The sequence below is a fragment of the Drosophila arizonae genome, chromosome X (assembly GCF_054131065.1).
Source record: "Drosophila arizonae isolate 15081-1271.41 chromosome X, UAZ_ARI_1.0, whole genome shotgun sequence".
Taxonomy (NCBI): domain Eukaryota; kingdom Metazoa; phylum Arthropoda; class Insecta; order Diptera; family Drosophilidae; genus Drosophila; species Drosophila arizonae.
The window spans coordinates 32,797,095-32,824,871 of NC_142927.1; the positions used below are offsets into that span (position 1 = coordinate 32,797,095).

The following is a 27,777-nucleotide window of genomic DNA, read 5'->3' on the forward strand; positions in this document are numbered from 1 at the left end:
TTAACAATATCTAGCATAATTAAAATAATTCTTAAAATAATAATAAAAATAAAAAAAATAATAATAATATAAAAAAAAATAAATAAATAAAAGTTAAAAAAAAAACAATAATAAAAAAAAGAAAAAAAAAGAAAATAAGAAGAGATAAAGTATATAAAAAGAAAAAGGACGGTAATAAAAGAAGTTGCAAGAAAAGTTAATAAAAAGAATAAGAAATAATAAAAAGAAAAGAGAAAGGGAAGAGCCAAAAATAGAGTATAAGAATAGAATTGAGAAAGCACTAACACAACATTAGCAGCAAAAACGTATGCCAATGCTTATGCCTGGGCATTGTGAGTGATTTCCCTAAGATAAGCTGATAGTACACTTTTTATTTTAGGAGGAGAGAGCTCTAAGGAAAAAACGTGATAATATTTATTAAAATTAACACAAAGAACATGAAACGCACTGTGCAAAGAATAATCCCTAGTGCACACAGGTAAATGAAGCGGACGATAGTGTCTAGTTGCTCGGGACGGAACCAAAAAATTTAGACGACCCAACAAAGAGGACGAATCAATATCACCACTAATCAATTTATGCAAAAAAACAATTCCTAAAATTGTTCTGCGATTGGTTAGCGATGGAAGATCAATTAGCTGGAGCCTACTATGATAAGACGGTAATCGTAAATTACTGTCCCATCTAAGGTCTCTTAAGGCAAAGAGATGAAACTGTTTTTGGACCGATTCGATACGATCCTGATACAGTTTATGTTCCGGAGACCATACGACAGAGCAATACTCTAGAATAGGACGCACAAGCGAAGTAAATAAGCGCTTGGTAATAAAAGGATCTTTAAATTCCTTAGACCAACGTTTAATAAAGCCAAGCACACTTTTGGCTTCATTAATGATGGTAGAAATATGAAGATTAAAGTTAAGTTTACAGTCAAAGAACACACCAAGATCTTTGACTGTAAAGATGCGTCGTAAGGAAATATTGCTAATTTTATAATCAACAATTAGAGGAACGGTACGACTGAAGGTCATTGTCATACACTTTGAGCAATTTAGGTCAAGCTGGTTTGCCACACACCAAAGTTGAAATGCATTTAGGTCATCTTGAAGGTGAAGATGTCCATTTGCCCTGGAGTATGGAAGGCAAAGTTTTACATCATCAGCATACATAAATATAGTGGAGTACGAGATACAACTAGGAAGGTCGTTTATAAAAAGGGAAAAGAGCAATGGGCCCAAATGGCTACCCTGAGGTACACCAGACGAAACAAAGATAAGTTTAGACATAGCTGTTCTCAGCAAGACTCTTTGGGTTCTACCCGTTAAATAGGATGAAATCCAAGAGACAAGACTGGGTGAAAATCCTAAGCGTTCAAGCTTAAGAATTAGTATGTGATGATGTACTGAGTCAAATGCTTTACTGAAGTCCGTATAAATAACATCGGTTTGCATTTTTTTGGAAAAGCTGTCATTAACAAGCGAAGTGAACTCAAGTAAATTAGAGGATGTTGATCGATTTTGAACAAAACCATGTTGAGATGGTTGAATAATCGATTTGCAAAAATGCTGCAAGGCCGATGTTATGATTTTCTCAAATAACTTCGGAATAGCAGATAATTTCGCGATGCCTCTATAATTGGAAATATCAGATCTTCCACCTTTTTTATATAAGGGAATGATAAAAGATTCTTTCCAAATTGAAGGGAACACAGAAGTATCCAAGGACAAGTTAAACAATTTTAGTAATTGTGACTGAAGAGAAACACTGCACTCTTTAATCACACAACTAGGAATATTATCAGCACCAGGAGAGAAAGATGATTTCAATGTCCTAATGGCTGCAGCCAGAGAGGATGCAGTAACTTTGGGAGTATTTATAGATCCATATTCAGGAAGAGAATAAGGATATGAGTTGCTGTAGAGATCAGCAGAAGAATAAGTGGATTGAAAAAAATCAGCAAATAGATCAGAGGAATCCTGATCATTGCATGTTTTTTCACCTCCAAGGACAAATGAGGACGGCAAACCAGAGGATTTACGCTTCGAGTTTACAAATGAGAAAAATTGTTTGGGATCTCGAGTAAACTGACGTTTGCAACGTGTAAGATAATTCTCATAACAGCTAGAATTTAAAAGATTGAAGTTTGACTTGGCAATGGAATATTTGGACCAGTCAATACTTGAACCAGACTATTTGTAATTTTTAAAACATTTAGTTTTAATGTTTCTCAAGTTCGAAAGAGTTTTGGTGAACCAAGGTGGCTTATTTGAAACTGGCGAAATACGGCGGAGAGGGACACAAACATCCAGAATAGAGTTTAAGGTAGAATAAAAAAACGATGCTGCTAAATTAATATCAACCGATTCATATAAAATAGACCAGTCTGTTGAATTAATTAGTTCGTTAAGCAAAACGAAATTGCATTTACGATAACAGCGACTAAGTTTAGAAGGCATTGGTGTAGTAGAGGGAGGATTATCGATAGTTAATAAAACCTCTAAAGTGGGGTGATATATATCCTCAGGTAAGGAGAAAGGAGTTGATCTCGCGACATTAATGAGCGAATCATGATTAACAAACACAAGATCAAGAGTGCGATTAAGATGGTTTGAAATAGAGTTCATCTGAAACATAGACAGGTTAAACAATTCATCAAAAAGATAGTGATCAATTGTCGGAATAAAGTAATTTGCATTACAAGTTGAAGACCAAGAAGTGTTCGGAATATTAAAATCACCCAACACAAGAAGACAATCTCTATCATTTACATGTTCATTAACTTGTTTAATACAATTTATGTGGTGAGCATAAACTTGTACATCAGAAGAGGGAGGGATATAAGAACATGTGATGTATAATGAGCACGATGGGAAAGTTAATTTAACCGCTATAATCTCCACATCATGAAGGGACGAAAAGGTAAACAATTCAGAGTGGATAATGGACTTAACCGCAATTAACACCCCACCACCTCTGCGCGACGAACGGTCGAGTCTATAAATAGTGAAATTACTTGAAAGAATTTCACTATTATGAATATTACTACTTAGCCATGTTTCAGTGAAAGCGATAATATCATATTGTACACTGAAACTATGCAAGAAAAGACTTTTAAGTTTTGAGTTTATGCCACGTACATTTTGATAAATCAGGGACAGCTGAGAAGAGGTTTGTAAGTAATTTAGTTTTTTGGTACAACGTTTGATGAAGATTGCACCGAAGGTAAATTTACTGAAATGGGCATCGATCTGTTACGATTTTTGGGTTTAAATTCATGAACAACTACATGAGGTGGCCAGAAATTAGGATCACAAAGGGTTTTAAAGTATTCTACAGGCACATTGATTTTGAACGAAGCAATTTCACGCGGTGTCGCAAAACTAAACTTCGATATAAAAACATTAGCCGGAATCTTATTTGAGATAAAAGCCGATACTGCCTCAATGGTAGTGTCAGATGAAAGCCTAGATAAGAAAACTTGCTTTCTAGGAGAGACAACAGATAAGGTAATGCTCTGAGAGGCTGACTTATTGTCACTCTTTGTTTGAGCAACAATAGAAGTAACATCCAAATTTGGGACAGGGGCTTGAATTTCAATAGAAGCCTCAATAGGAGAAACAGATATGGGACAAGGTGAAGGAGGATCTAGAGAATTGGGAGCCGACGACAAAACAGAAGCGCAAGGTGAGGGAGGAGCAAGGGAATTAGGTGACGGTACTATTACAGAAGGAGTTACCGACAACAAAGGAGTATCCAATTGAGAGAGAGGACTTTCAAAGCCGTACTGATTTAAGATTTCCTCAGCAGCAGCCATGTCACTGGTCAACTGCACAGAAATCTTCTTCAGTTTTAAAAATTGAGCCCTCACAGCACTATACATTTTAGAAAAGTTTATTTGTTTTTCCGAGCAAATCGGACAAGACCAGCGTATGCCTCCACTACCAGCTTTAGAAGTAGACATAATCTTGTCATATTCACGCCCAGTAAGACCTGCACACTTAGTATGCATCATGTTATCACACAGCCAGCAACTTATAAATTGCGCTTGTGCAGAATCAACTGTTTGCCTGAAAGTGCAAGCTTTTTTGCAGCAACTCATATTGGCAATTGGGATAGATCACAAAATTACTGAATGTAAACAGAAATGTAAAAACCAAGAGAGGTATAAATGTGTTGAGAGCGAGTCCGACAACAAACAGCCGTTACAGAGCGCAACGAAAATATATGTTGAGAGAGCGAGTCAACAACAAAAACAGCCGTTACAGAGCAGATCAAAAGTCCTCAGCGAGAGAGTATACTTGCACACCACAAAAATCAAAGATTCAAGAGAGGCAAATACAACAACCGTAGATAGTGAGAGCAACTTATGTACACACTCACACAAACTTAGAAAGAGTGAACTGGGGAGAGCGCCAACAAATAGAAACACTAAAGCAGAAATGCAAATAATGAAACTAATGAACCGACACTGCACACAAAGCTTCACAAATTAAAAAAGCAAATTATTAAATACACAGTGAACAACGGATCAAACCTTGCACAGGAAAATATAGATATTTGCTATATACAACCGAACCGCAATTATGTGAAATTTAATAAGAATAATTAACTAAGAAAACAAGAATAATTGAAGAGCACAATAGTAAACACGTCTGTTAACTCTCACTGAGAACTCTCTCCGGATGCAGAGGCTACATTTTGGTGGCTTGGTGCATGCTTTTGCACTGTGACCCATCTCTCCACGCTTGAAACAGGCGCCATTTAGGTCACAGTCGCTGCGACAGTTTGCTGCCATATGACCATAATCGAGGCACTTGAAACAGCGTTTAGGCTGTTCCACGGGTCGGATACGGCATACTACCCATCCTATTCTAATTTTGTACAGCTCGAGCAGAGTTTTAGCTTTCCCAATTGGAAGAGCAACCGTAGCTCTTTGCTGTCCACCAAAAGCTGGCCAAAGCGATTTGATAGCCTCAATGGGGAGTGAGATATCCTTCAACTCCACCCTAATTGCCTCCAAAATCTCCTCTTTGCTTGCTAACTCATCTAGGTCATGAATCTCAATTTGAGCCGATTCGGTAAGTGTTTTAATTACCGCTCGGTCACCCAAGGCTTTGCCTACAGCTTCATGCAGAGCCCCAGCGCTATGCTCCGGCTTCCTACTCAGTTACAACAAAAGGTCCCCCTTAGCTGTCTTCCTAATACCTTGCACGTCGCCGCTCAGATGCTTTAAATTTGTGTCGCTCTTGACTACGAGAAGCATGTCCGCATAGCTGCAACCACCTACACCTGAAACCGCGATGGCGTCACTTCTGGGAGCAGCGGCTGGCGTCCCTTAGCAAGCGTCCACCTGTTCGAACTTGTCTGTCAACCTGACTGGTTGTTTTTATCGGCTGCAGCCCGTAGAGCCATTGGCTCTATTGGATTTGCTGCGCTTTTATTGTGCCTCGGTTTTTTCGAGGGAGTTTTCCTCTGCTCAGTGGCAACTTCCCTCGACCGCTTGGGCGTATTACTACCTGCTATAGCACTAACGCTCGCTGATTTAGCCTTCTCAGCTACGTTCTTGACCAGCGTGGTCTGCACCTCGCAGTTTTTGACCGGTCGGTTGCAGAACGCTTCGGCCGTCTTGTGGAGACTGACCACCTTAGCCAGCTCCTCTCTCATTAGTGCATTTATATGCCGCTGCCCCCCAAATAGGGCAGACAAACCCTCTAGCGTAACTCCTATTTGAGCTAACGCTTCTTTTAAAGACTTGGGTGCCTGGCACTCAGCCACTGAAAACTGATCACAAGTCAACTTAAACTCAACTTAACTACAGCGAGAGCCCGAAAGTATGCACTACTTTTAATACCTGCTACCTCACACCAGCAGCTGGGTTGCTGTCTTTTCTGAGACTTAGCAACTCACCAAAGTTAGTGAGCAGCTGATTGTCCGCTGCAATTTCCAGCACTACCGACCGCTGTTAGAGTGAATGCACCTGATTTTTTATTATTTGCACAAATGTGACGCCTAATGTGACAAATCTTTTCGCGCTTAAAAAAATAAAGGGAAAGAGGAAAGCTCTGACGCCAAAAACAGTGACGCTATTGCCCCCCTCTCTTGCACCACCGGATTGTACCACTGGGGTACTCCGCGAGACCGCCGCGAAGTAAGTCTTTGATAGTTTTTGCCGTCGCTGGGTGCGTCGCGCCCACATTAACCACGTTGTCTACAGTTCTTCCCACTTTTACAGGGAAAAACACAGATCAGGCTATTGTCCACGATGGATCACGATGACGTCGACCGTACTCCACGAACACGCAACTCGAACTCTATATGCCTGTGTGTGTGTGAGCGTGTGTACGTGTGTGTGTCTTGTGTAAGCAGAAAGACGCGAAAAATTATTGAAACAGCTATTGCTCGAGGGGTTCAGGGGATCTCGTAGTCGGGCACTCTCGACTAGAGTTTTCTTACTTGTTGTTTCTACCTAATGTAAAATATTGTCAACAAACATTTTTTATTGGTCCCATTTTGTTTCTACATTAAGTCTGTTAGATATTAACCCATCTATAGAAGAGTGCGAGCAGGAAAACTAAAAGAAAAAAAAAAATCTAATTTCTAAGAAATAATTGTTAACCTAGTCATATTTCAGAAATATAATTTTAAAAAATTATTTTCAATCAAAAAGTTTACTTTTTCATAAAAAAAAAATGTGTATTTTTCGACTTAAATCACTTTTTATACCCTGAACCCATTGAAAATGGGAAATCAGGGTATAATGGTTTTGTTAAAAGTATGTAACAGGCAGAAGGAGGCGTGGCAGACCCCACAAAGTATATATATTCTTGATCAGGGCGACGAGCTGAGTCGATTTGGCCCTGTCCGTCTGTCTGTCCGTCCGTCCGTCCGTCCGTCCGTCCGTCCGTCCGTCCGTATGTATGAACGCGTCGATTTCAGAAGATATAAGAGCTAGAGACTTCAAATTTTTTTTTAAATGTTCGTAATTACAGCGCGCATATCAAGTTTATCATTAAAAATCGATAACTCATTCCGATCTTTTTTTATCGATAAAAAACCTTATCGAAAACCAGTTATAAAATTATATCTTCTACACCCTTATTGCTAGAGTCTCCAAATTTTTAATGTATGCTTATATGCAATTTATACAATTTCGGTTTTTGTTAAAATTTACCCCCCACCCTTAAATTCACCCCCTCACCCTCACTTTTGTAAAAATCGTATTTCAAATACTAGAGACTTGGGCTTTGGAATATACACACATATTCACCATATGATTACGCTCTAAAAGTTTCATTAAGATCGTATGTCTACAAAAGAAATTATTTAACAAATAAATTCTCATAATATTGCCCACACTGCAGCGCAGCCCAAGCGCAGTCGCTGCTTACTGCGCAGTTAGCAGAGCGCAGGCTTATGCGTGCGTGTGGATGCATGTGTATGTATGTGTGCATAAAAGAAGTGCAGAATGATTAGAATATCAGCTTGGAGGGTTCAGGGTATCTCCTAGTCGAGCAGTCTCGACTGGAGCTTTCTTACTTGTTTTTGTTTGAGGTAATACTGTGAAGCCACATATTCACACATCACCTTATGCTTTAGCTCAGCTCAAGCTTGCAGAATTCTCTGTCGAATGCTTTTTAAATTTTCGAAATACCTTGCTTGGTTCAAAAGTTATGATTTTTGCAGCGCAAAATGAGCAAAGATCCCACTGTGCGTCGTAGCAGCAGAGCGGCAACGGCCGCTGCCGCTGCCGAGACATGTTGGAAAGCAGAGGCGCCAAGTTGGTGGTTGGGGAGAAGAGGAAGTGCTATGCATTCACTGGTGTTAACTCCTCCCCCCTTAAGTATCTGCGTCCCGCAGATCAGACCAGCACAAGGTTCCGTGCCACCGGTGATTGCTGCAGGCGTTTGGCGGCATGTGGTTCTGGGAAATAGAACGTCAAGACTCGGAATTGCCCTGCGTTTAGTTCTCGTGCTTCATTTCTCGTAAATAATACGTGAAGAGATCGCGTTGATATTAAGCATATTAATGAAGTTAATGGGATGCCAGAATAAATGTTAGTTGATGTTCTCAATGTATTAAATACATTAATCAAATATTAAATAAATGTTGCAATTAAGAGAAAAAGAAAATAACAAATTTGTTCCTTTTTATACCCTGAACCCGTTTTCAATGGAAAATCAGGGTATAATGGTTTTGTTAATAAGTATGTAACAGGCGGAAAGAGGCGTGGCAGACCTCATAAAGTATATATATTCTTGATCAGGGTGACGAGCTGAGTTGATTTAGCCCTGTACGTCTGTCCGTCTTTCCATATGTTTGAACGCGTGGATCTCAGAAGATTTAAGAGCTAGAGACTTGAAATTTTTTTTTCTAGGTCCGTGTATAGCACGCGCATATCGAGTTTTGCTTTAAATATCGATGAATTGCCCCGTTATTTTGTTATCGATTGAAAACGTTATCGAAAAGCTTAAAGCTAGACTCTCCAAACAGTTTGTGTATACTTATATGCATTTTATACAATTTCGGTTTTTGTCAAAATTCACCCCCCCCCACCCCCCCCCCCCCCCACCACTAATGCACCCCCTCAACATCACATTTGTAAAAGGCGTATTTCAAATACTAGAGACTTGTACTTTGACAAATACATACATATTCATAATTTAATCATAATCTAAAATTTTCATGAAGAAACTACATCCACAAGAAAAGTTATTGAACAATTAAGTTCCCTTAGTAAGCCACCACTGCAGCCAATGCGTGTTTATGCGTGCGTGCGTTTTTTTTTTTATACATATATATATATATTCGGTTATTTACAATCTTATTATACTACAAGTTGCAAGTTGAGTGGTGGCTAGAATAGTGCGCGATGCTTGCGGGACGGCCGTAAAGCATTGCTTCGCAAGCACTATTCGCTTACTATGCGCTATGCGCTGGTACAGCTCGTCTTCTTATTCGCTCGACTCTGCGCAGCTCCATCATCACTGTGGCCGCGAAGGTGCTTGTTAGTTCCCAAGCTTCCTCCGATTCCAGCATGGCGTTGACTATGTTGTCCGCTCTGATGGAGCGGCCCAGTGCCTATTCTAGGCGACGCCTCTCCTCCAGGAACCGTCCACATACGAAAAGGATGTTGTTGGCGTCTTCTACATGCCCTCGCTCGCACCAGGGGCACTCGTCAGTTTCCTCGTGACCAAAGCTCTTCAAATAGCTCCGAAAGCATCCATGGCCCGAGAGGATCTGCGTAAGGTAGAAGTTTACCTCGCCGTATTTGCGGTTGACCCATGGTTCAATTTCCGGGATGAGCTTGTGCGTCCACCGCCCTTTAGCTGAGCTATTCCACTTCCTTTGCCATCGTGCAATGCTGTTCGTCCTGATAGCTTTATGTCGCACAGGCTCGAGCGAATTCCGCTCCACAACTTCGGCGACCAGGCGAACAAGCGCCGCAGATAGTCCTGAAAGCTCAGTTGACTCTGATTGCGCTCAGTCTGTAGATCGCGTAAATGTCCCGGCTGTAGCTCGGCGTTGCCATCGCTCTTGCCCATATTGGCCCAGCATAGAGGATGACGGACCTAATGACGCTCATTAGAAGGAGACGTCGTTGCTGTTTAGTGTTGAGCATAATTCTTGAGAGAGCTCTACAAGAATCAGCTGCCTTTTTATGCACATATTCTAAGTGCTCGCGGAAAGTTAATCTTGTGTCTAACATGACGCCAAGATACTTTGACGCAATGCTGACGCTGCCTATCCTTATATTGGCAGTCTCCACTTTTTTGCGACTGCTTACTAGGACGACCTCCGTCTTGTGCGCCGCTAGCTCGAGCCCAGCTCCTGTCAACCAGCTTCGTATGCGATTGATACTTTCGCTGCACATATCCTCTGTATCTTTGAGCTCCTTTCCTATGGCTACGACAGCTACATCATCAGCAAAGCCAATGGTGTGCGCGCCTGCTGGTAGTTCCAAGCGCAGTACTCCGCCGTACATGATATTCCATAGGAGAGGCCCCAGCACTGAGTCTTGGGGTACTCCAGCTGACACTGTATGAGTTTGGGGACCCTCACTCGTGTTGTATACCAGTGTTCTTCCTCTGAAGTAGCTCTTTATTATCTCTCTTAGATATTTAGGGATATTATATTGTGACAGCGCATTCAGTATCATATCCCAACTAGCTGTGTTGAAGGCATTCCTGACATCCAGGGTCGCGATGATGCAGTATTCCTTCGTCCCGTGCCTCCATCTGGTGCCTTGAATAGCGGAAGTGGCCAGACCAACAACTTTTTCTAGAGCATCTGTTGTTGACCGGGCCTTCCGGAATCCAAATTGATTTGGTGACAGGCCTCCGGCGCTAGCAATAGCAGTTTCCAGTCTAGAGCAGATCAATTTCTCAAACACCTTTCCCATGATGTCTAAGAGACAGATCGGTCTGTATGAAGATGGCTCATCTAGTGGTTTGCCAGCCTTGGATAGCAACACCAGGTTCTGGGCTTTCCATTTTGCCGGGAACGTCTCTTGAATTAGACATTCGTTGAATAATTCAGCGAACGTACTAGGGTGCAAGGCGAGGGCTAGCTTTAGCGCACGAAGCAGTGTTGGTTCTAAGGCCCCGGAGAGTTACTATGATTTCTTCCTCTGTGACTAAAACAATTTCAGTGCTCGTTGAGCCCTGATCAGCAGACTCGAACCCTGGGGCGTGAATGGAGCTTAAACTTTCTGGCGTTTCCACAATCGATTTAAGCTCCAGACGATCCGTAGGCTGCACCTGTCTACCTGCGTATAGTCCTTTAACTACTATCTTATATGCCCTGCCCCAAGGCTCATATTCGGCTGAGTCGCACAACTCTAAAAAGCATTCTCTTTTGCTTGCCCGAATGGCCTTCTTCAGCTGTCTTCTGGCTGCCTGGTAAGCAAATTGTTTTTCGAAAAACGTAGACCTACCCTGAGCCCGTTGATAGCTTCTTCTCGCTTGGATGCATTTGAGTCGAATTCCATCAATACGTAGGCTCTTGTTGTCGCGTGAACTGCTTGCGGCGTAACATGCTGCTATTGCAGGCACTCTGTATTTGGGCCACCATTTGGCATGCTCTGGCCTCACCATTGCCAATTGTGCCCAGAGACTGAACGACCTCTGAAAAAGCCGCGGAATCATAAGTATCCAGCCGATACGATTCCCTCCACAAGGTTGACGCCCTGGCAGGTGGCTCACCTATTGTGAATAGAAGTGCCGTATGATCGCTGCCCGTATAGCTATCGCAGTGGCTCCATGTTGCTCCCCGAAAGAGGGATGAAGTGACAGAAGCAATGTCGATAACAGATCCGTATCCCGCCCGACTGAAGGTGTACTCGTGGCCAGTATTGAGCAGAGCAACATCTAGTGTCGCGAAGATCTCCAGTAGGATACGACATTTGTTGTGAGGCTACCCCATTCTAACGCCCAAGAGTTAAAATCTCCAGATATAATGGCCTTCCGACCCCTAGCATCCTCGGCAAGCTCGTCGAGCACCGTCGTGAATTCACTGAGCTGCATGCTGGGGGCCAGGTAGCAACTGTAAAGCCATAAGTTACCATATCGGCCGCGTACGAACCCATTGAATGACTTAACATTCGAAAGTACGTTCGTTGAGTTGTCGCATACCCACAACGCAGCTTTGCCATTAACGTCTGTTGACCATGTCCTAGGGCAGCTGGTTATACAGTGGTGGGGCTCATTGTGAAAAGCTACGTCTATACATTTTTCCTCTAGAAGATCTTGGGCAGCAATACAATGATTTAAGCTAAGCTGCAAGAACCTTAACATTTCATTTTACGAGCAGCTTCACGGTAGGATGGGCACTTGAAGCTGCCTGCTGAATGGTCCGTCTGCTTTTCACCTTTCCGGATGCAGAGGCTACATTTTAGTGGATGGGTGCATGCTTTTGCACTGTGACCCATCTCTCCACACCTGAAACAGGCGCCCTTTAGGTCACCGTCGCTGCGACAGTTTGCTGCCATATGACCGTAATCGAGGCACTTGAAACAGCGTTTAGGCTGTTCCACGACTCGGATACGGCATACTACCCATCCTATTCTGCTCGAGCAGAGTTTAAGCTTTCCCAATTGGAAGAGCAACCGTACCTCTTTGCTGTCCACCAAAAGCTGGCCGAAGCGCTTTGATAGCCTCAATGGGGAGTGAGCTATCCTTCAACTCCACCCTAATTGCCTCCAAAATCTCCTCTTTGCTTGTTAACTTATCTAGGTCGCGAATCTCAATTTGAGCCGATTCGGTAAGTGTTTTAACTACCGCTCGGTCACCCAAGGCTTTGCCAACAGCTTCGTGCAGAGCCTCAGCGCTATGCTTTGGCTTCCTACTAAGTTGCAACAAAAGGTCCCCCTTAGCTGTCTTCCTAATACCTTGCACGTCGCCGCTCAGATGCTTTAAATTTGTGTCGCCCTTGGCTACGCGAAGCATGTCCGCATAGCTGCAACCACCTACACCTGAAACCGCGATGGCGTCACTTCTGGAACGTTTTTGCAGCGGCTTGCGTCCCTTAACAACCGTCCACCTGTTCGAACTCGTCTGTCGACCTGCCTGGTTGTTTTTATCAGCTGCAGCCCGTAGAGCCATTGGCTCTATTGGATTTGCTGCGCTTTTATTGTGCCTCGGTTTTTTCGAGGGAGTTTTCCTCTGCTCAGTGGCAACTTCCCTCGACCGCTTGGGCGTATTACTACCTGCTATAGCACTAACGCTCGCTTTTTTAGCCTTTAGCGTGGTGTGCACCTCGCAGTCTTTGACCGGTCGGTTGCAGAACGCTTCGGCCGTCTTGTGGAGACTGACCAGCCTAGCCAGCTCCTCTCTCATTAGTGCATTTATATGCCGCTGCCCCCCAAATAGGGCAGACAAACCCTCTAGCTATTTGAGCTAACGCTTCTTTTAAAGACTTGGGTGCCTGGAACTCAGCCGCTGAAGACTGATTACAAGTCGACGGCTGCGGAAACGCCCTCTGTTGTTGCTGCGGCGATCGCTGCAATGAGGAACGGCGCGCGAAAGCTTGCAGCTCCTCCTCCATCATGACCTCCATATTGCTCCGACTACCACGGCGTGAAGCCTGTAGTGGGCACTGCCTACTAATATAATTTGAGTTTAGAGACCGCAGTAACTTAAACTCAACTTAACTACAGCGAGAGCCCGAAAGTATGCACTACTTTTAATGCCTGCTACCCATAGCTCGCAAATAACTGTTAACACTTTTTCGTTCGGGCACACGCAGAGATACTGCCACAAAGCACCTAGGTGTGTGAAATGCGCAGGGGATCACGACTCCAAAAGCTGCAATAAAGAAAAGTCACAGCCACCCACATGCGTACACTGCGATGAACAACACCCTGCCAACTACAAAGGCTGCCTCGTCTACAAGCGCCTTCTCAAGATGCAATCTCCAGCAGAAAAAAGGAACCCTGCATTAGACCGTAATGGCCCAACAGGTCACCATTCAAGACCTGCTGCAGCTCTACATAGCAGCTCTTTTAGCAGAAGTGCCCTTCCTGTTGGTGGCGTATCATATGCTCAAGCCCTGCGCGGAGAGGGTAGAAATCAAATCCAGCCAACAAATGAGAATTTCTTCGCTGAACTTCTCCAAAAGCAACAGGCTCAGTTTGATGAAATCCGGTCAGATCTCAAAAGGATGAATGAGATGTATGTTCAGCAGCAAACAATTCTACAGAGCCTAATGGTTATTGTTTCGAATTTAACATCGAAATAATGGCTTTACGAGTGGGCATTTGGAATGCAAATGGCCTCAGAAGCAAAACTGAGGAGCTAGCAGTATTTCTGACAAGCAAGCAAATAGACATAATGCTAATTGCAGAAACTCATGAATGCCCTCACGTCAAATTACACGGATATGAGCACTATCAGGCCTACGGTGGAGGAGCAAACAGGTTCGGTGGATCTTCGGTCCTCGTACGCTCTTCCCTCACACATTCACCTCTACTCCCAATATCCAACCCAACGATGCAAGTTGCACCCATTCGACTATATACGTCTATCGGAGAGCTAGAGATCGCATCGCTCTATTGCCCACCGGACGCTAGACTGTGTGAAAATGATGTAAAAGAGCTCCTTGAACAGAGACAGGACAAAACTCTCATCGGAGGAGATTGGAATAGCTGGCATCCATTCTGGGGAAGCAACAGCACAAACCCACGAGGCGAAGCTACCTTCGAGGCTATACATACAATGCAGTACAAAATACTTGCTACTGGAGCCCCTACGCGGTATCCATTAAATGGACATAACCCATCAGCAATTGATTTTGCTGTTTACAAAGGCATCGCTGACCGTCAGATTGACATAGAAGAGTGCTTCGATCTATCTTCAGATCACCTTCCCCTCATAGTGACAGTGCATGCACAGCCTCAGCCTTTCCCAAGCAAAAAACGACTTCTGCCGCCAGGATCTGATCTAGGAGCCTTCAGACGCCATCTGAACTCTTCGCTACACCCGGAAATGGAGCTGAACACACCCGAAGATATAGACTATGCAGCAAACAGGCTGCAAGAAACAATAGTTGAAGCTGCACACCTGGCTATACCGCACCCCCCTCGCAGACTAGAACGCTCTCAGCACAACATCGCTCTTCCGCTGGAAATTCAAAATCTCCTCACCTACAAAAGGTGGGCAAGGCGACGTTGGATGATCTCAAGGACGTCAAGAGATAAAGGGAGATACAATGAAGCCACCAGGCAACTCAAAACTGCCCTCAGTGCGCTTCAACAGAAGCGAATAAGCGATGCCCTGGAACGACGCTGAATTTCAACTGTGGAAGTACACCAGAAGCATCAAAAGGCAGCCAATGCGTCGTCACCCTATCCGCAGCACATCTGGTGCTTGGTTAACGGGTGATGAGCAACAAGCCGAAGCTTTTGCCCTCCATCTGCAGCAGCAGTTTACGCCCCTGATCAGAGCTGAGCCAAACGAGGTAGAAGAGACAGTAAACAACTTACTCTCTCCACTCCCAGCAGATGACGGGATTAGGAATTGCACTAAGGAGGAAGTCGTAGACGGAATCAGCCGGATCAAGAAGAATAAAGCGCCCGGACATGATCTAATAGACAGCAGAGTCCTAAGATCGCTGCCCGACTCGACTCTGGACTACATCGTCATGCTGTACAACGCCATTTTTCGCATCCGGCACTTTCCAGCTTGCTGGAAACGGGCTGTGATTGTGATGATCCCCAAACCAGGCAAACCAGTAGGCGAAATTGGCTCGTACAGGCCAATTAGTCTGTTGCCTGTACTTGCTAAAATATTCGAAAGAATATTCTTAGCTAGAGTACAGCCGCATCTGGAATGCAGGGGGATTGTACCAAATCATCAATTTGGCTTCCGGAGGCAGCACGGAACACCGGAATAGGTACACAGAGTTGTACACCATATCCTTGGCGCCTTCGAGCAGAAGATGTATTGCTCTGCAGCATTTCTAGATGTCAAGCAAGCCTTCGATCGTGTATGGCACTTAGGTCTGTTGCAAAAAGCAAGGGCAGCCCTCCCGGTATCTATCTTTATGCTGCTGTCATCATACATCGCTAACAGAAGCTTCCAAGTGGCTAAGGGTCAGGCTATATCAACAGAAAGATCTATCAAGGCTGGAGTCCCTCAGGGCAGTGTACTGGGGCCAACACTGTACACACTATTCACAGCTGATATGCCACTTCCACTGGACAACGACGGAGCTGCAGTCTCGGAAGTGCTGATAGCAACGTATGCAGATGACACTGCCATCCTGTCGAGATCTCACTCTGCGCAAGGAGCTAGCGAAAGCCTCCAGAGGTACCTGGACGCATTTGGGTGCTGGGCAAAACGGTGGTGCATAACCATCAATGCACAGAAGTCAGCCCACGTAAGCTTCACAACGCGAAGAGGAGACTGCCCTGGTGTAGCTCTGGGAGTGCAAATACCGAAGGTCAACAAAGTTAAATATCTCGGTGTAACACAAGATAAAAAGCTGACCTATAGTGCGCACATTACGCAGGCAGTTAACACAGCCAAGATGAGAATCAAAAAACTGGATTGGATGCTGAGGCCCTCTAGCAAGCTGTCGCTACAGAGCAAAATAAAAATCTATAATGCCATCGTTGTTCCAACTCTAACATAAGCTATCCCCATTTGGGGTACCGCAGCGAGGACTCACATAAATAAAGTGCAAACCCTGCAAAACAAGGCGCTTCGGCGACTCACAGGCGCTAGCTGGTACGTCCGCAACTCTGTGCTGCACAGCGACCTAAGCGTACCAACAATCGCTGAACTGATTGGACGTCACTCCTCGAGGTACGCGGACAGGCTCTTAGCACACCCAAATCCTCTGGCTACTGACCTGGCAGTAAACAACAGTAGGCGAAGGCTTAAAAGATCTCATCCCTTAGACCACAGACCTTAAATGTTGTTAAAAATTGTAAATATGTAAATACTGGCTTCTAGCCCATAATCTAAGTTAAGGTTTAAGTCAATAATGCGCTAAATAGTCTCAGACAATAAGCTGCAATAAATGAATTTAAAAAAAAAAAAAAAAAAAAAAAAAAAAAAAAAAAAAACTTTTTCGTTGTCTGCAAAAAAGTGTCTTTCAGTGACACAGTCAAAAAAACTCAGACAGAAACTGTTTTTGTCGCGTCTGGCTTAGCTCTCTCGCGCTCTGAGGGAGATAGTTGTTTCTGTTTTCGTTTCCTCAAGTCAAACACTGATCGTTTGCTTGAGTTAAATGAAGTAACGGTAAGTTGCGTTTGTATGGGTAATCACGCGCAATTGCTGCGTTCTTTTTGTATGTATGTATGCGTGTATTTACATGCACACAAAGGCAAAAACATTTTCTGCTGAGTTTGTTAGTCAAAGTGTTTTTTGCTGAGAGGCGTTGTGTGAGGGAAAATCGTGTTAGTTTTACGCGACACTCATGTGAGCGAAACAGATGCTAAAGAAAACAGAGAGTGACGCTCAGAGAGAGACGTGTCTGCACAATTTTTTTTGGTTATGATGCGAGAAAGAGAATAAACGAAAAAACGCTCAACTCTCATTTGCAAGCTCTGCTGCTACCTCACACCAGCAGCTAGGTTGCTGTCTTTGCTGAGACTTAGCAACTCACCAAAGCTAGTGAGCAGCTGATTGTCCGCTGCAATTTCCAGCACTACTAACAGCTGTTAGAGTGAATGCACCTGATTTTTTATTATTTGCACAAATGTGACGCCTAATGTGACAAATCTTTTCGCGCTTAAAAAAATAAAGGGAAAGAGGAAAGCCCTGACGCCAAAAACAGTGACGCTATTGCCCCCCTCTCTTGCACCACCGGATTGTACCACTGGGGTACTGTGTGTGTGTGTTTTTTTTTTATATTCTTTTATTGACAATCTTTATAATACAAGTTGCAAGTTGCGTGGTGGCTAGGATAGCGCGATGCTTGCGGGACGGCCGTAAAGCATTGCTTCGCAAGCACTGTGCGCTACCTTAGCCTGGGACAGCTCGTCTTCTCATTCGCTCGACTCTGCTGAGCTCCATCATCACTGTGGCCGCGAAGGCGCTTGTAAGTTCACAAGCCTCCTCCGATTCCAGCATGGCGTTGACTATGTTGTCCGCTCTGATGGAGCGGCCCACTGCCTCTTCCAGACGACGCCTCTCCTCCAGGAACCGAAAAGAATGTGGTTGGCGTCTTCCACATGCCCTCGCTCGCACCAGGGACACTCGTCAGATTCCTCGTGGCCAAAGCGCTTCAAATAGCTCAGAAAGCATCCATGTCCAGAGAGGATCTGCGTAAGGTAGAAGTTTACCTCGCCGTGTTTGCGGTTGACCCATGGTTCAAGCTCCGGGATGAGCTTGTGCGTCCACCGCCCTTTAGCTGAGCTATTCCACTTTCTTTGCCATCGTGCAATGCTGTTCGCCCTGATAGCGTTGAGTCGCGCATAGTCCTGAACGCAGCTGACTCTGATTGCGCTCAGTCTGTAGATCGCGCAAATGCCCCGGCTGTAGCTCGGCGTTGCCATCGCTCTTGCCCATATTGGCCCAGCATAGAGGATGACGGACCTAATGACGCTCATTAGAAGGAGACGTCGTTGCTGTTTAGGTTGTTGAATAGCGGAAGTGGCCAGACCGACAACTTTGTTAAGCGCGTCCGTTGTTGACCGGGCCTTCCGGAATCCAAATTGGTTTGGTGACAGGCCTCCGGCGCTTGCAATCGCAGTCTCCAGCCTAGAGCAGATCAGTTTCTCAAACACCTTTCCCATGGTGTCTAAGAGACAGATCGGTCTGTACGAAGATGGCTCATCTAGTGGTTTGCCAGCCTTGGGTAGCAATACCAGATTCTGGGCTTTCCATTTTGCCGGGAACGTCTCTTGGATCAGGCATTCATTAAATAATTCGGCGAACGTACTTGGGTGCAAGGCGAGGGCTAGCTTTAGCGCACGATTTGGGATCCCGTCCGGCCCTGGAGCTGTGTTGGTTCTAAGACCTCGGAGAACTACTGATATTTCTTCCTCTGTAACTAAAACAATTTCAGTGCTCGTTGAGCCCTGATCAGCAGACTCGGACTCAGGGGCGTGAATGGAGCTTAAACTTTCTGGCGTTTCCACAATCGATTTAAGCTCCAGACGATCCGTAGGCTGCACCTGTCTACCTGCGTATAGTCTTTTAACTATTATCTTATATGCCCTGCCCCAAGGGTCATATTCGGCTGAGTCGCACAACTGTAAAAAACATTCTCTTTTGCTTGCCCGAATGGCCTTCTTCAGCTGTCTTCTAGCTGCCTGGTAAGCTAACTGTTTCTCAAAAAACGTTGACCTACCGCGAGCCCGTTGGTAGCTTCTTCTCGCCTGGATGCATTTGCGACGAATGTCACCTATTTGCGTATTCCACCAATACGTAGGCTCATGTTGTCGCGTGAACTGCTTGCGACGTAACATGCTGCTATTGCAGGCACACTGTATTTGGGCGTGTGAAATGAAAATTTAAAGCGAAGAGAAATGTGCTCGACAACAATTTTCATTATAAATGCTCCCTCAATAACTGGTTTTATTTCCATTAAAATTAAAATTAAAATTAAAATTATTATGGTACCTTTCATTGTTGTTTTAAATAATGGTGTTAAGCAATACTACAAATAATTAATGCTCTTGAACCGAGACTAAGGGCTTTATTTATTTATATATATAATATATTTTTAAACATTAACTGCATTCTGCAGTGAACTTTTATCATCGACAATAATATTAGCAGCTGCTGTGGTTGTATTAGAGCTGAGCAGCTGCTTGGTTGATGAGCTCGATGAGTAGCTGTCACTAGAGCTGCGCGTAGACGCTGAATTACCACTTACTGGGCTGTCCAACATATCTGTAAATTTATACTGTATTATAGATATATGGGTAGACATGTTTTAATAGCTTACCAGGAAGTGAGCTTATATTATTGCTCTTTAAATCAACTCCAGTACTAGCAGGAGCTGCAGATTTAGGGCCAACAATATTACCCGCGGAAGTAGATTTTTTTGTTAGATTTTTATTTATTTTCACCATTGCGTTAAAACCTATCCCAGTAGCATTAAGTACATTCATATCGCAATTACCATGATTCAAAGCAGCGCAGCTACAACACAAGGAATCACCGCTCTTTACTCGCTCTGAAGAATACAACGGACTAAGTATATTGCTTTGAATGTCATCAGGTGTATAGTAATCAGAATCCTCAGCACTCAAGTTGGTTGCCAATAGACCTGGATCTTTCAGTGGCCCATTAGTATCGGTACGATCCAACCCATGTGCATTGTGCTTCGTCGAAATATCATCATCACCATCAATATTAACGCTGACTGCGGTATCATTAACAGCGTCGTTTGCTACCATATCCTCGTTATCACTATTGTCGAGACCATCCAATACTAGCTTCACCGACTTATTTGAACTATTCTTGCTATGTGTCTCTGACGATAGTAATGGTGACAGCTTTTCGCTCTCACTATCTTCATCTTCATCCTGCTTTGCAGCGTTACTCTTCTGGTAATTTAGACCATTGCGTTCGTTGATTATATGCACATCCTGTTTTTCAGAAGATGAACGAAGTGTCTTGGGAGAAGGGCAGGTAGTCGGAGATTTTTTTAAATTACTTTCTATTTCCATCACTGAAAGAATGGAGCTATCTCCAGTAGTGTTAGTAAGCGTACCCACTTCATTGGTGGTGGTGCACGTAGAAACATTCTTTTTGCTCTTTGGCCGGCGTTGACTACCTGATTTAATGGGCGAACTGGATTTTATGTCATCACTTGTCAACGTTGAAGCGGCCATCGAAATACTGTCTATAATATCATGGTCACTTTTTCTATAGAAATATTTAAAAATAAAAATTTATTAGTCGTAGCTTAAATATGTATTTGCATATACACATATCATGCATAAAGGTCTGAATAAAACGTTGAAAATGGAAATATAAAGTGGGTTTATTAGCTCGAACACAAAAGTGGGCCACATCAACAATATGTATTTTTGAACCGGAACCGACCACTATTTTACTCCTAAATTTCGCTATAGCAAATGGCGATCGTTAAAATTAACAAAGCTCTAGTATCCAAAATTTATAAATTACAAAATCTATGTATTCGTCACACACATCCACATGTCCTCCCTATGAATTCAATTACGCCACTAAATAGACAACACATAGACCGGACACACAGAACAAATTGTTATACTCATTCACGAAAGTGAAATGAGTATATTGGTTTTGTGCAATGTCCGTCATGCTGTCCGTCCGTCTGTACGTATGAACGCAGTCTATTTCGGCGCTACTGAAGCTAGAGACTTGAAATTTGGAACACATACTCGTGAATATCTCCGATTTTTAAAGTGGTAAAATTTTCCCGATCCGCCCACTAGGGGCGTGGCAAATCGGAAAATGCAATCAGAAATCATGTTAGTTGAGCTAGGAAGCTGAAATTTGGTATATAGGTCCGCGTCGACCACCCACGAGCTATGGCGGATATATCTCCGCCCATTGTGGGCGTGGCAAATCGAATAAAACTTTATCTCCTAAAGTTGTAAACCTAGAATGCTGAAATTTTGCACGTAAGCTGATGTTTCGATTCTAAAAAAAATGGGTGGAAAAATTATATATCTACGCCCATTAGGGGCGTGGCAAATCGGACCCGAAGATATAGTGATTTTTCGAATTCTTCTATATTTTAGGCACTATTGATGCTAGAGACCTGAAATTTTGTATATATACGCGGGTTGACCACCTAAGTCCAACAAGCTATGGTAGATATACACTGCGCATCATCAGGTTAGGTTACACTCACTTTCTTTTACGTTTTTCTCTTTGCTTATTGCACGCAACTTCTCAGTTTTTGTTTTGATTTCATTATCATCATGAGATGTCTCTCATACCAAAAAAAAAGCGCGAGTGAAAACCCGTTATGTTTTATTTTCTATTCTTCTTTATTTTCGCAAAGAATGCGTGCACTTATTTTGCGTCATCAGATTAGCGCCCCCAAATGCAATTGTAATTGTCTTGCTTATTTGGGCAATTACACTCACCAAATTTTCTGTGAAGCTCAAAGTATTCAATATATTTATAGTATGAGTAAAGAAACAGTTTTATCTTTGGTTGAAAATCAAAGATTGAGGCATACTTTGAATCTGGACATGCTATTGGCTATTCTGGCATCTGACTTGAACCACTAACCATAGAACACATAAACCGGACAAGTAGTGTGAAGCATTTTGCACACTTTTTTTCGAGCGTTAGCACCCCAGACAACTTCGTATTTGCTCGACTCCTCACTTTTAGGTTTGAGCTACGAAAATATACGAAAGCACAATCATTTCGCTTCATGTGCTCGGCCGAGATGGTCCACATTTCAACAAAATGCCTCTATGCTCTATTTGTATACCCTGAACCCATTGAAAATGGGAAATCAAGGTATAATGGTTTTGTTACTAGCAACTAAATTCCTTATGGGATGTGACTGAGTATTCTGTAGTTGGTACGCCCAAGTGTAACCTTCTTATTTGTTTTGGTTTAGTTTATAGAGGAGCCAAACATGAAATGAAAATTTAAAGCGAAGAGAAATGTGATCGACAACAATTTTCATTATAAATGCTCCCTCAATAACTGGTTTTATTTCCATTAAAATAAAAAATGGCCAATATAAAATGTATTTTTATAACTACATATATTATGGTACCTTTCATTGTTGTTTTAAATAATGGTGTTAAGCAATACTACAAATAATTAATGCTCTTGAACCGAGACTAAGGGCTTTATTTATTTATATATATAATATATTTTTAAACATTAACTGCATTCTGCAGTGAACTTTTATCATCGACAATAATATTAGCAGCTGCTGTGGTTGTATTAGAGCTGAGCAGCTGCTTGGTTGATGAGCTCGATGAGTAGCTGTCACTAGAGCTGCGCGTAGACGCTGAATTACCACTTACTGGGCTGTCCAACATATCTGTAAATTTATACTGTATTATAGATATATGGGTAGACATGTTTTAATAGCTTACCAGGAAGTGAGCTTATATTATTGCTCTTTAAATCAACTCCAGTACTAGCAGGAGCTGCAGATTTAGGGCCAACAATATTACCCGCGGAAGTAGATTTTTTTGTTAGATTTTTATTTATTTTCACCATTGCGTTAAAACCTATCCCAGTAGCATTAAGTACATTCATATCGCAATTACCATGATTCAAAGCAGCGCAGCTACAACACAAGGAATCACCGCTCTTTACTCGCTCTGAAGAATACAACGGACTAAGTATATTGCTTTGAATGTCATCAGGTGTATAGTAATCAGAATCCTCAGCACTCAAGTTGGTTGCCAATAGACCTGGATCTTTCAGTGGCCCATTAGTATCGGTACGATCCAACCCATGTGCATTGTGCTTCGTCGAAATATCATCATCACCATCAATATTAACGCTGACTGCGGTATCATTAACAGCGTCGTTTGCTACCATATCCTCGTTATCACTATTGTCGAGACCATCCAATACTAGCTTCACCGACTTATTTGAACTATTCTTGCTATGTGTCTCTGACGATAGTAATGGTGACAGCTTTTCGCTCTCACTATCTTCATCTTCATCCTGCTTTGCAGCGTTACTCTTCTGGTAATTTAGACCATTGCGTTCGTTGATTATATGCACATCCTGTTTTTCAGAAGATGAACGAAGTGTCTTGGGAGAAGGGCAGGTAGTCGGAGATTTTTTTAAATTACTTTCTATTTCCATCACTGAAAGAATGGAGCTATCTCCAGTAGTGTTAGTAAGCGTACCCACTTCATTGGTGGTGGTGCACGTAGAAACATTCTTTTTGCTCTTTGGCCGGCGTTGACTACCTGATTTAATGGGCGAACTGGATTTTATGTCATCACTTGTCAACGTTGAAGCGGCCATCGAAATACTGTCTATAATATCATGGTCACTTTTTCTATAGAAATATTTAAAAATAAAAATTTATTAGTCGTAGCTTAAATATGTATTTGCATATACACATATCATGCATAAAGGTCTGAATAAAACGTTGAAAATGGAAATATAAAGTGGTTTTATTAGCTCGAACACAAAAGTGGGCCACATCAACAATATGTATTTTTGAACCGGAACCGACCACTATTTTACTCCTAAATTTCGCTATAGCAAATGGCGATCGTTAAAATTAACAAAGCTCTAGTATCCAAAATTTATAAATTACAAAATCTATGTATTCGTCACACACATCCACATGTCCTCCCTATGAATTCAATTACGCCACTAAATAGACAACACATAGACCGGACACACAGAACAAATTGTTATACTCATTCACGAAAGTGAAATGAGTATATTGGTTTTGTGCAATGTCCGTCATGCTGTCCGTCCGTCTGTACGTATGAACGCAGTCTATTTCGGCGCTACTGAAGCTAGAGACTTGAAATTTGGAACACATACTCGTGAATATCTCCGATTTTTAAAGTGGTAAAATTTTCCCGATCCGCCCACTAGGGGCGTGGCAAATCGGAAAATGCAATCAGAAATCATGTTAGTTGAGCTAGGAAGCTGAAATTTGGTATATAGGTCCGCGTCGACCACCCACGAGCTATGGCGGATATATCTCCGCCCATTGTGGGCGTGGCAAATCGAATAAAACTTTATCTCCTAAAGTTGTAAACCTAGAATGCTGAAATTTTGCACGTAAGCTGATGTTTCGATTCTAAAAAAATGGGTGGAAAAATTATATATCTACGCCCATTAGGGGCGTGGCAAATCGGACCCGAAGATATAGTGATTTTTCGAATTCTTCTATATTTTAGGCACTATTGATGCTAGAGACCTGAAATTTTGTATATATACGCGGGTTGACCACCTAAGTCCAACAAGCTATGGTAGATATACACTGCGCATCATCAGGTTAGGTTACACTCACTTTCTTTTACGTTTTTCTCTTTGCTTATTGCACGCAACTTCTCAGTTTTTGTTTTGATTTCATTATCATCATGAGATGTCTCTCATACCAAAAAAAAAGCGCGAGTGAAAACCCGTTATGTTTTATTTTCTATTCTTCTTTATTTTCGCAAAGAATGCGTGCACTTATTTTGCGTCATCAGATTAGCGCCCCCAAATGCAATTGTAATTGTCTTGCTTATTTGGGCAATTACACTCACCAAATTTTCTGTGAAGCTCAAAGTATTCAATATATTTATAGTATGAGTAAAGAAACAGTTTTATCTTTGGTTGAAAATCAAAGATTGAGGCATACTTTGAATCTGGACATGCTATTGGCTATTCTGGCATCTGACTTGAACCACTAACCATAGAACACATAAACCGGACAAGTAGTGTGAAGCATTTTGCACACTTTTTTTCGAGCGTTAGCACCCCAGACAACTTCGTATTTGCTCGACTCCTCACTTTTAGGTTTGAGCTACGAAAATATACGAAAGCACAATCATTTCGCTTCATGTGCTCGGCCGAGATGGTCCACATTTCAACAAAATGCCTCTATGCTCTATTTGTATACCCTGAACCCATTGAAAATGGGAAATCAAGGTATAATGGTTTTGTTACTAGCAACTAAATTCCTTATGGGATGTGACTGAGTATTCTGTAGTTGGTACGCCCAAGTGTAACCTTCTTATTTGTTTTGGTTTAGTTTATAGAGGAGCCAAACATGAAATGAAAATTTAAAGCGAAGAGAAATGTGATCGACAACAATTTTCATTATAAATGCTCCCTCAATAACTGGTTTTATTTCCATTAAAATAAAAAATGGCCAATATAAAATGTATTTTTATAACTACATATATTATGGTACCTTTCATTGTTGTTTTAAATAATGGTGTTAAGCAATACTACAAATAATTAATGCTCTTGAACCGAGACTAAGGGCTTTATTTATTTATATATATAATATATTTTTAAACATTAACTGCATTCTGCAGTGAACTTTTATCATCGACAATAATATTAGCAGCTGCTGTGGTTGTATTAGAGCTGAGCAGCTGCTTGGTTGATGAGCTCGATGAGTAGCTGTCACTAGAGCTGCGCGTAGACGCTGAATTACCACTTACTGGGCTGTCCAACATATCTGTAAATTTATACTGTATTATAGATATATGGGTAGACATGTTTTAATAGCTTACCAGGAAGTGAGCTTATATTATTGCTCTTTAAATCAACTCCAGTACTAGCAGGAGCTGCAGATTTAGGGCCAACAATATTACCCGCGGAAGTAGATTTTTTTTTTAGATTTTGATTTATTTTCACCATTGCGTTAAAACCTATCCCAGTAGCATTAAGTACATTCATATCGCAATTACCATGATTCAAAGCAGCGCAGCTACAACACAAGGAATCACCGCTCTTTACTCGCTCTGAAGAATACAATGGACTAAGTATATTGCTTTGAATGTCATCAGGTGTATAGTAATCAGAATCCTCAGCACTCAAGTTGGTTGCCAATAGACCTGGATCTTTCAGTGGCCCATTAGTATCGGTACGATCCAACCCATGTGCATTGTGCTTCGTCGAAATATCATCATCACCATCAATATTAACGCTGACTGCGGTATCATTAACAGCGTCGTTTGCTACCATATCCTCGTTATCACTATTGTCGAGACCATCCAATACTAGCTTCACCGACTTATTTGAACTATTCTTGCTATGTGTCTCTGACGATAGTAATGGTGACAGCTTTTCGCTCTCACTATCTTCATCTTCATCCTGCTTTGCAGCGTTACTCTTCTGGTAATTTAGACCATTGCGTTCGTTGATTATATGCACATCCTGTTTTTCAGAAGATGAACGAAGTGTCTTGGGAGAAGGGCAGGTAGTCGGAGATTTTTTTAAATTACTTTCTATTTCCATCACTGAAAGAATGGAGCTATCTCCAGTAGTGTTAGTAAGCGTACCCACTTCATTGGTGGTGGTGCACGTAGAAACATTCTTTTTGCTCTTTGGCCGGCGTTGACTACCTGATTTAATGGGCGAACTGGATTTTATGTCATCACTTGTCAACGTTGAAGCGGCCATCGAAATACTGTCTATAATATCATGGTCACTTTTTCTATAGAAATATTTAAAAATAAAAATTTATTAGTCGTAGCTTAAATATGTATTTGCATATACACATATCATGCATAAAGGTCTGAATAAAACGTTGAAAATGGAAATATAAAGTGGTTTTATTAGCTCGAACACAAAAGTGGGCCACATCAACAATATGTATTTTTGAACCGGAACCGACCACTATTTTACTCCTAAATTTCGCTATAGCAAATGGCGATCGTTAAAATTAACAAAGCTCTAGTATCCAAAATTTATAAATTACAAAATCTATGTATTCGTCACACACATCCACATGTCCTCCCTATGAATTCAATTACGCCACTAAATAGACAACACATAGACCGGACACACAGAACAAATTGTTATACTCATTCACGAAAGTGAAATGAGTATATTGGTTTTGTGCAATGTCCGTCATGCTGTCCGTCCGTCTGTACGTATGAACGCAGTCTATTTCGGCGCTACTGAAGCTAGAGACTTGAAATTTGGAACACATACTCGTGAATATCTCCGATTTTTAAAGTGGTAAAATTTTCCCGATCCGCCCACTAGGGACGTGGCAAATCGGAAAATGCAATCAGAAATCATGTTAGTTGAGCTAGGAAGCTGAAATTTGGTATATAGGTCCGCGTCGACCACCCACGAGGTATGGCGGATATATCTCCGCCCATTGTGGGCGTGGCAAATCGAATAAAACTTTATCTCCTAAAGTTGTAAACCTAGAATGCTGAAATTTTGCACGTAAGCTGATGTTTCGATTCTAAAAAAATGGGTGGAAAAATTATATATCTACGCCCATTAGGGGCGTGGCAAATCGGACCCGAAGATATAGTGATTTTTCGAATTCTTCTATATTTTAGGCACTATTGATGCTAGAGACCTGAAATTTTGTATATATACGCGGGTTGACCACCTAAGTCCAACAAGCTATGGTAGATATACACTGCGCATCATCAGGTTAGGTTACACTCACTTTCTTTTACGTTTTTCTCTTTGCTTATTGCACGCAACTTCTCAGTTTTTGTTTTGATTTCATTATCATCATGGGATGTCTCTCATACCAAAAAAAAAAAGCGCGAGTGAAAACCCGTTATGTTTTATTTTCTATTCTTCTTTATTTTCGCAAAGAATGCGTGCACTTATTTTGCGTCATCAGATTAGCGCCCCCAAATGCAATTGTAATTGTCTTGCTTATTTGGGCAATTACACTCACCAAATT

General features: G+C 42.2%; 3 protein-coding genes across 9 annotated transcripts in view; all 3 read right to left on the reverse strand.

The window, feature by feature from the left end:
• Positions 1-19,114: 19,114 nt before the first annotated feature.
• Positions 19,115-22,326, reverse strand: LOC149268201 (uncharacterized). Of its 2 annotated transcripts, none has more exons than XM_089474094.1 (3): positions 22,186-22,326; positions 19,396-20,321; positions 19,115-19,340 (listed from the first exon to the last, which is right to left on the reverse strand). In XM_089474094.1, exons 2-3 carry the CDS (start codon positions 20,285-20,287, stop codon positions 19,171-19,173), a joined length of 1,062 nt encoding a protein of 353 aa, XP_089330220.1. In that variant the 5' UTR covers positions 20,288-20,321; positions 22,186-22,326; the 3' UTR covers positions 19,115-19,170. The 2 variants fall into 2 exon arrangements, with proteins under 2 accessions (XP_089330220.1, XP_089330221.1); XM_089474095.1 differs by lacking the exon at positions 22,186-22,326 and adding an exon at positions 21,536-22,129.
• LOC149268202 (uncharacterized) lies at positions 22,186-25,443 on the reverse strand. 2 transcript variants are annotated; one of them, XM_089474091.1, is made up of 3 exons: positions 25,303-25,443; positions 22,514-23,439; positions 22,186-22,458 (listed from the first exon to the last, which is right to left on the reverse strand). In XM_089474091.1, exons 2-3 carry the CDS (start codon positions 23,403-23,405, stop codon positions 22,289-22,291), a joined length of 1,062 nt encoding a protein of 353 aa, XP_089330217.1. In that variant the 5' UTR covers positions 23,406-23,439; positions 25,303-25,443; the 3' UTR covers positions 22,186-22,288. The 2 variants fall into 2 exon arrangements, with proteins under 2 accessions (XP_089330217.1, XP_089330219.1); XM_089474093.1 differs by lacking the exon at positions 25,303-25,443 and adding an exon at positions 24,653-25,246.
• Mrgn1 (Mahogunin ring finger 1) overlaps positions 25,350-27,777 on the reverse strand; it is a 30,561-nt gene continuing 28,133 nt past the window's right edge. For all 5 annotated transcript variants that reach the window (XM_089474081.1, XM_089474082.1, XM_089474080.1 and 2 more), the window contains exons 2-3: positions 25,631-26,556; positions 25,350-25,575 (exon numbers count right to left, since the gene is read on the reverse strand). In XM_089474081.1, the coding sequence (XP_089330207.1) occupies positions 25,406-25,575; positions 25,631-26,522 (1,062 nt within the window). In that variant the 5' untranslated portion in view covers positions 26,523-26,556 and the 3' untranslated portion in view covers positions 25,350-25,405. The remainder of the gene's footprint in view (positions 25,576-25,630; positions 26,557-27,777) is intronic.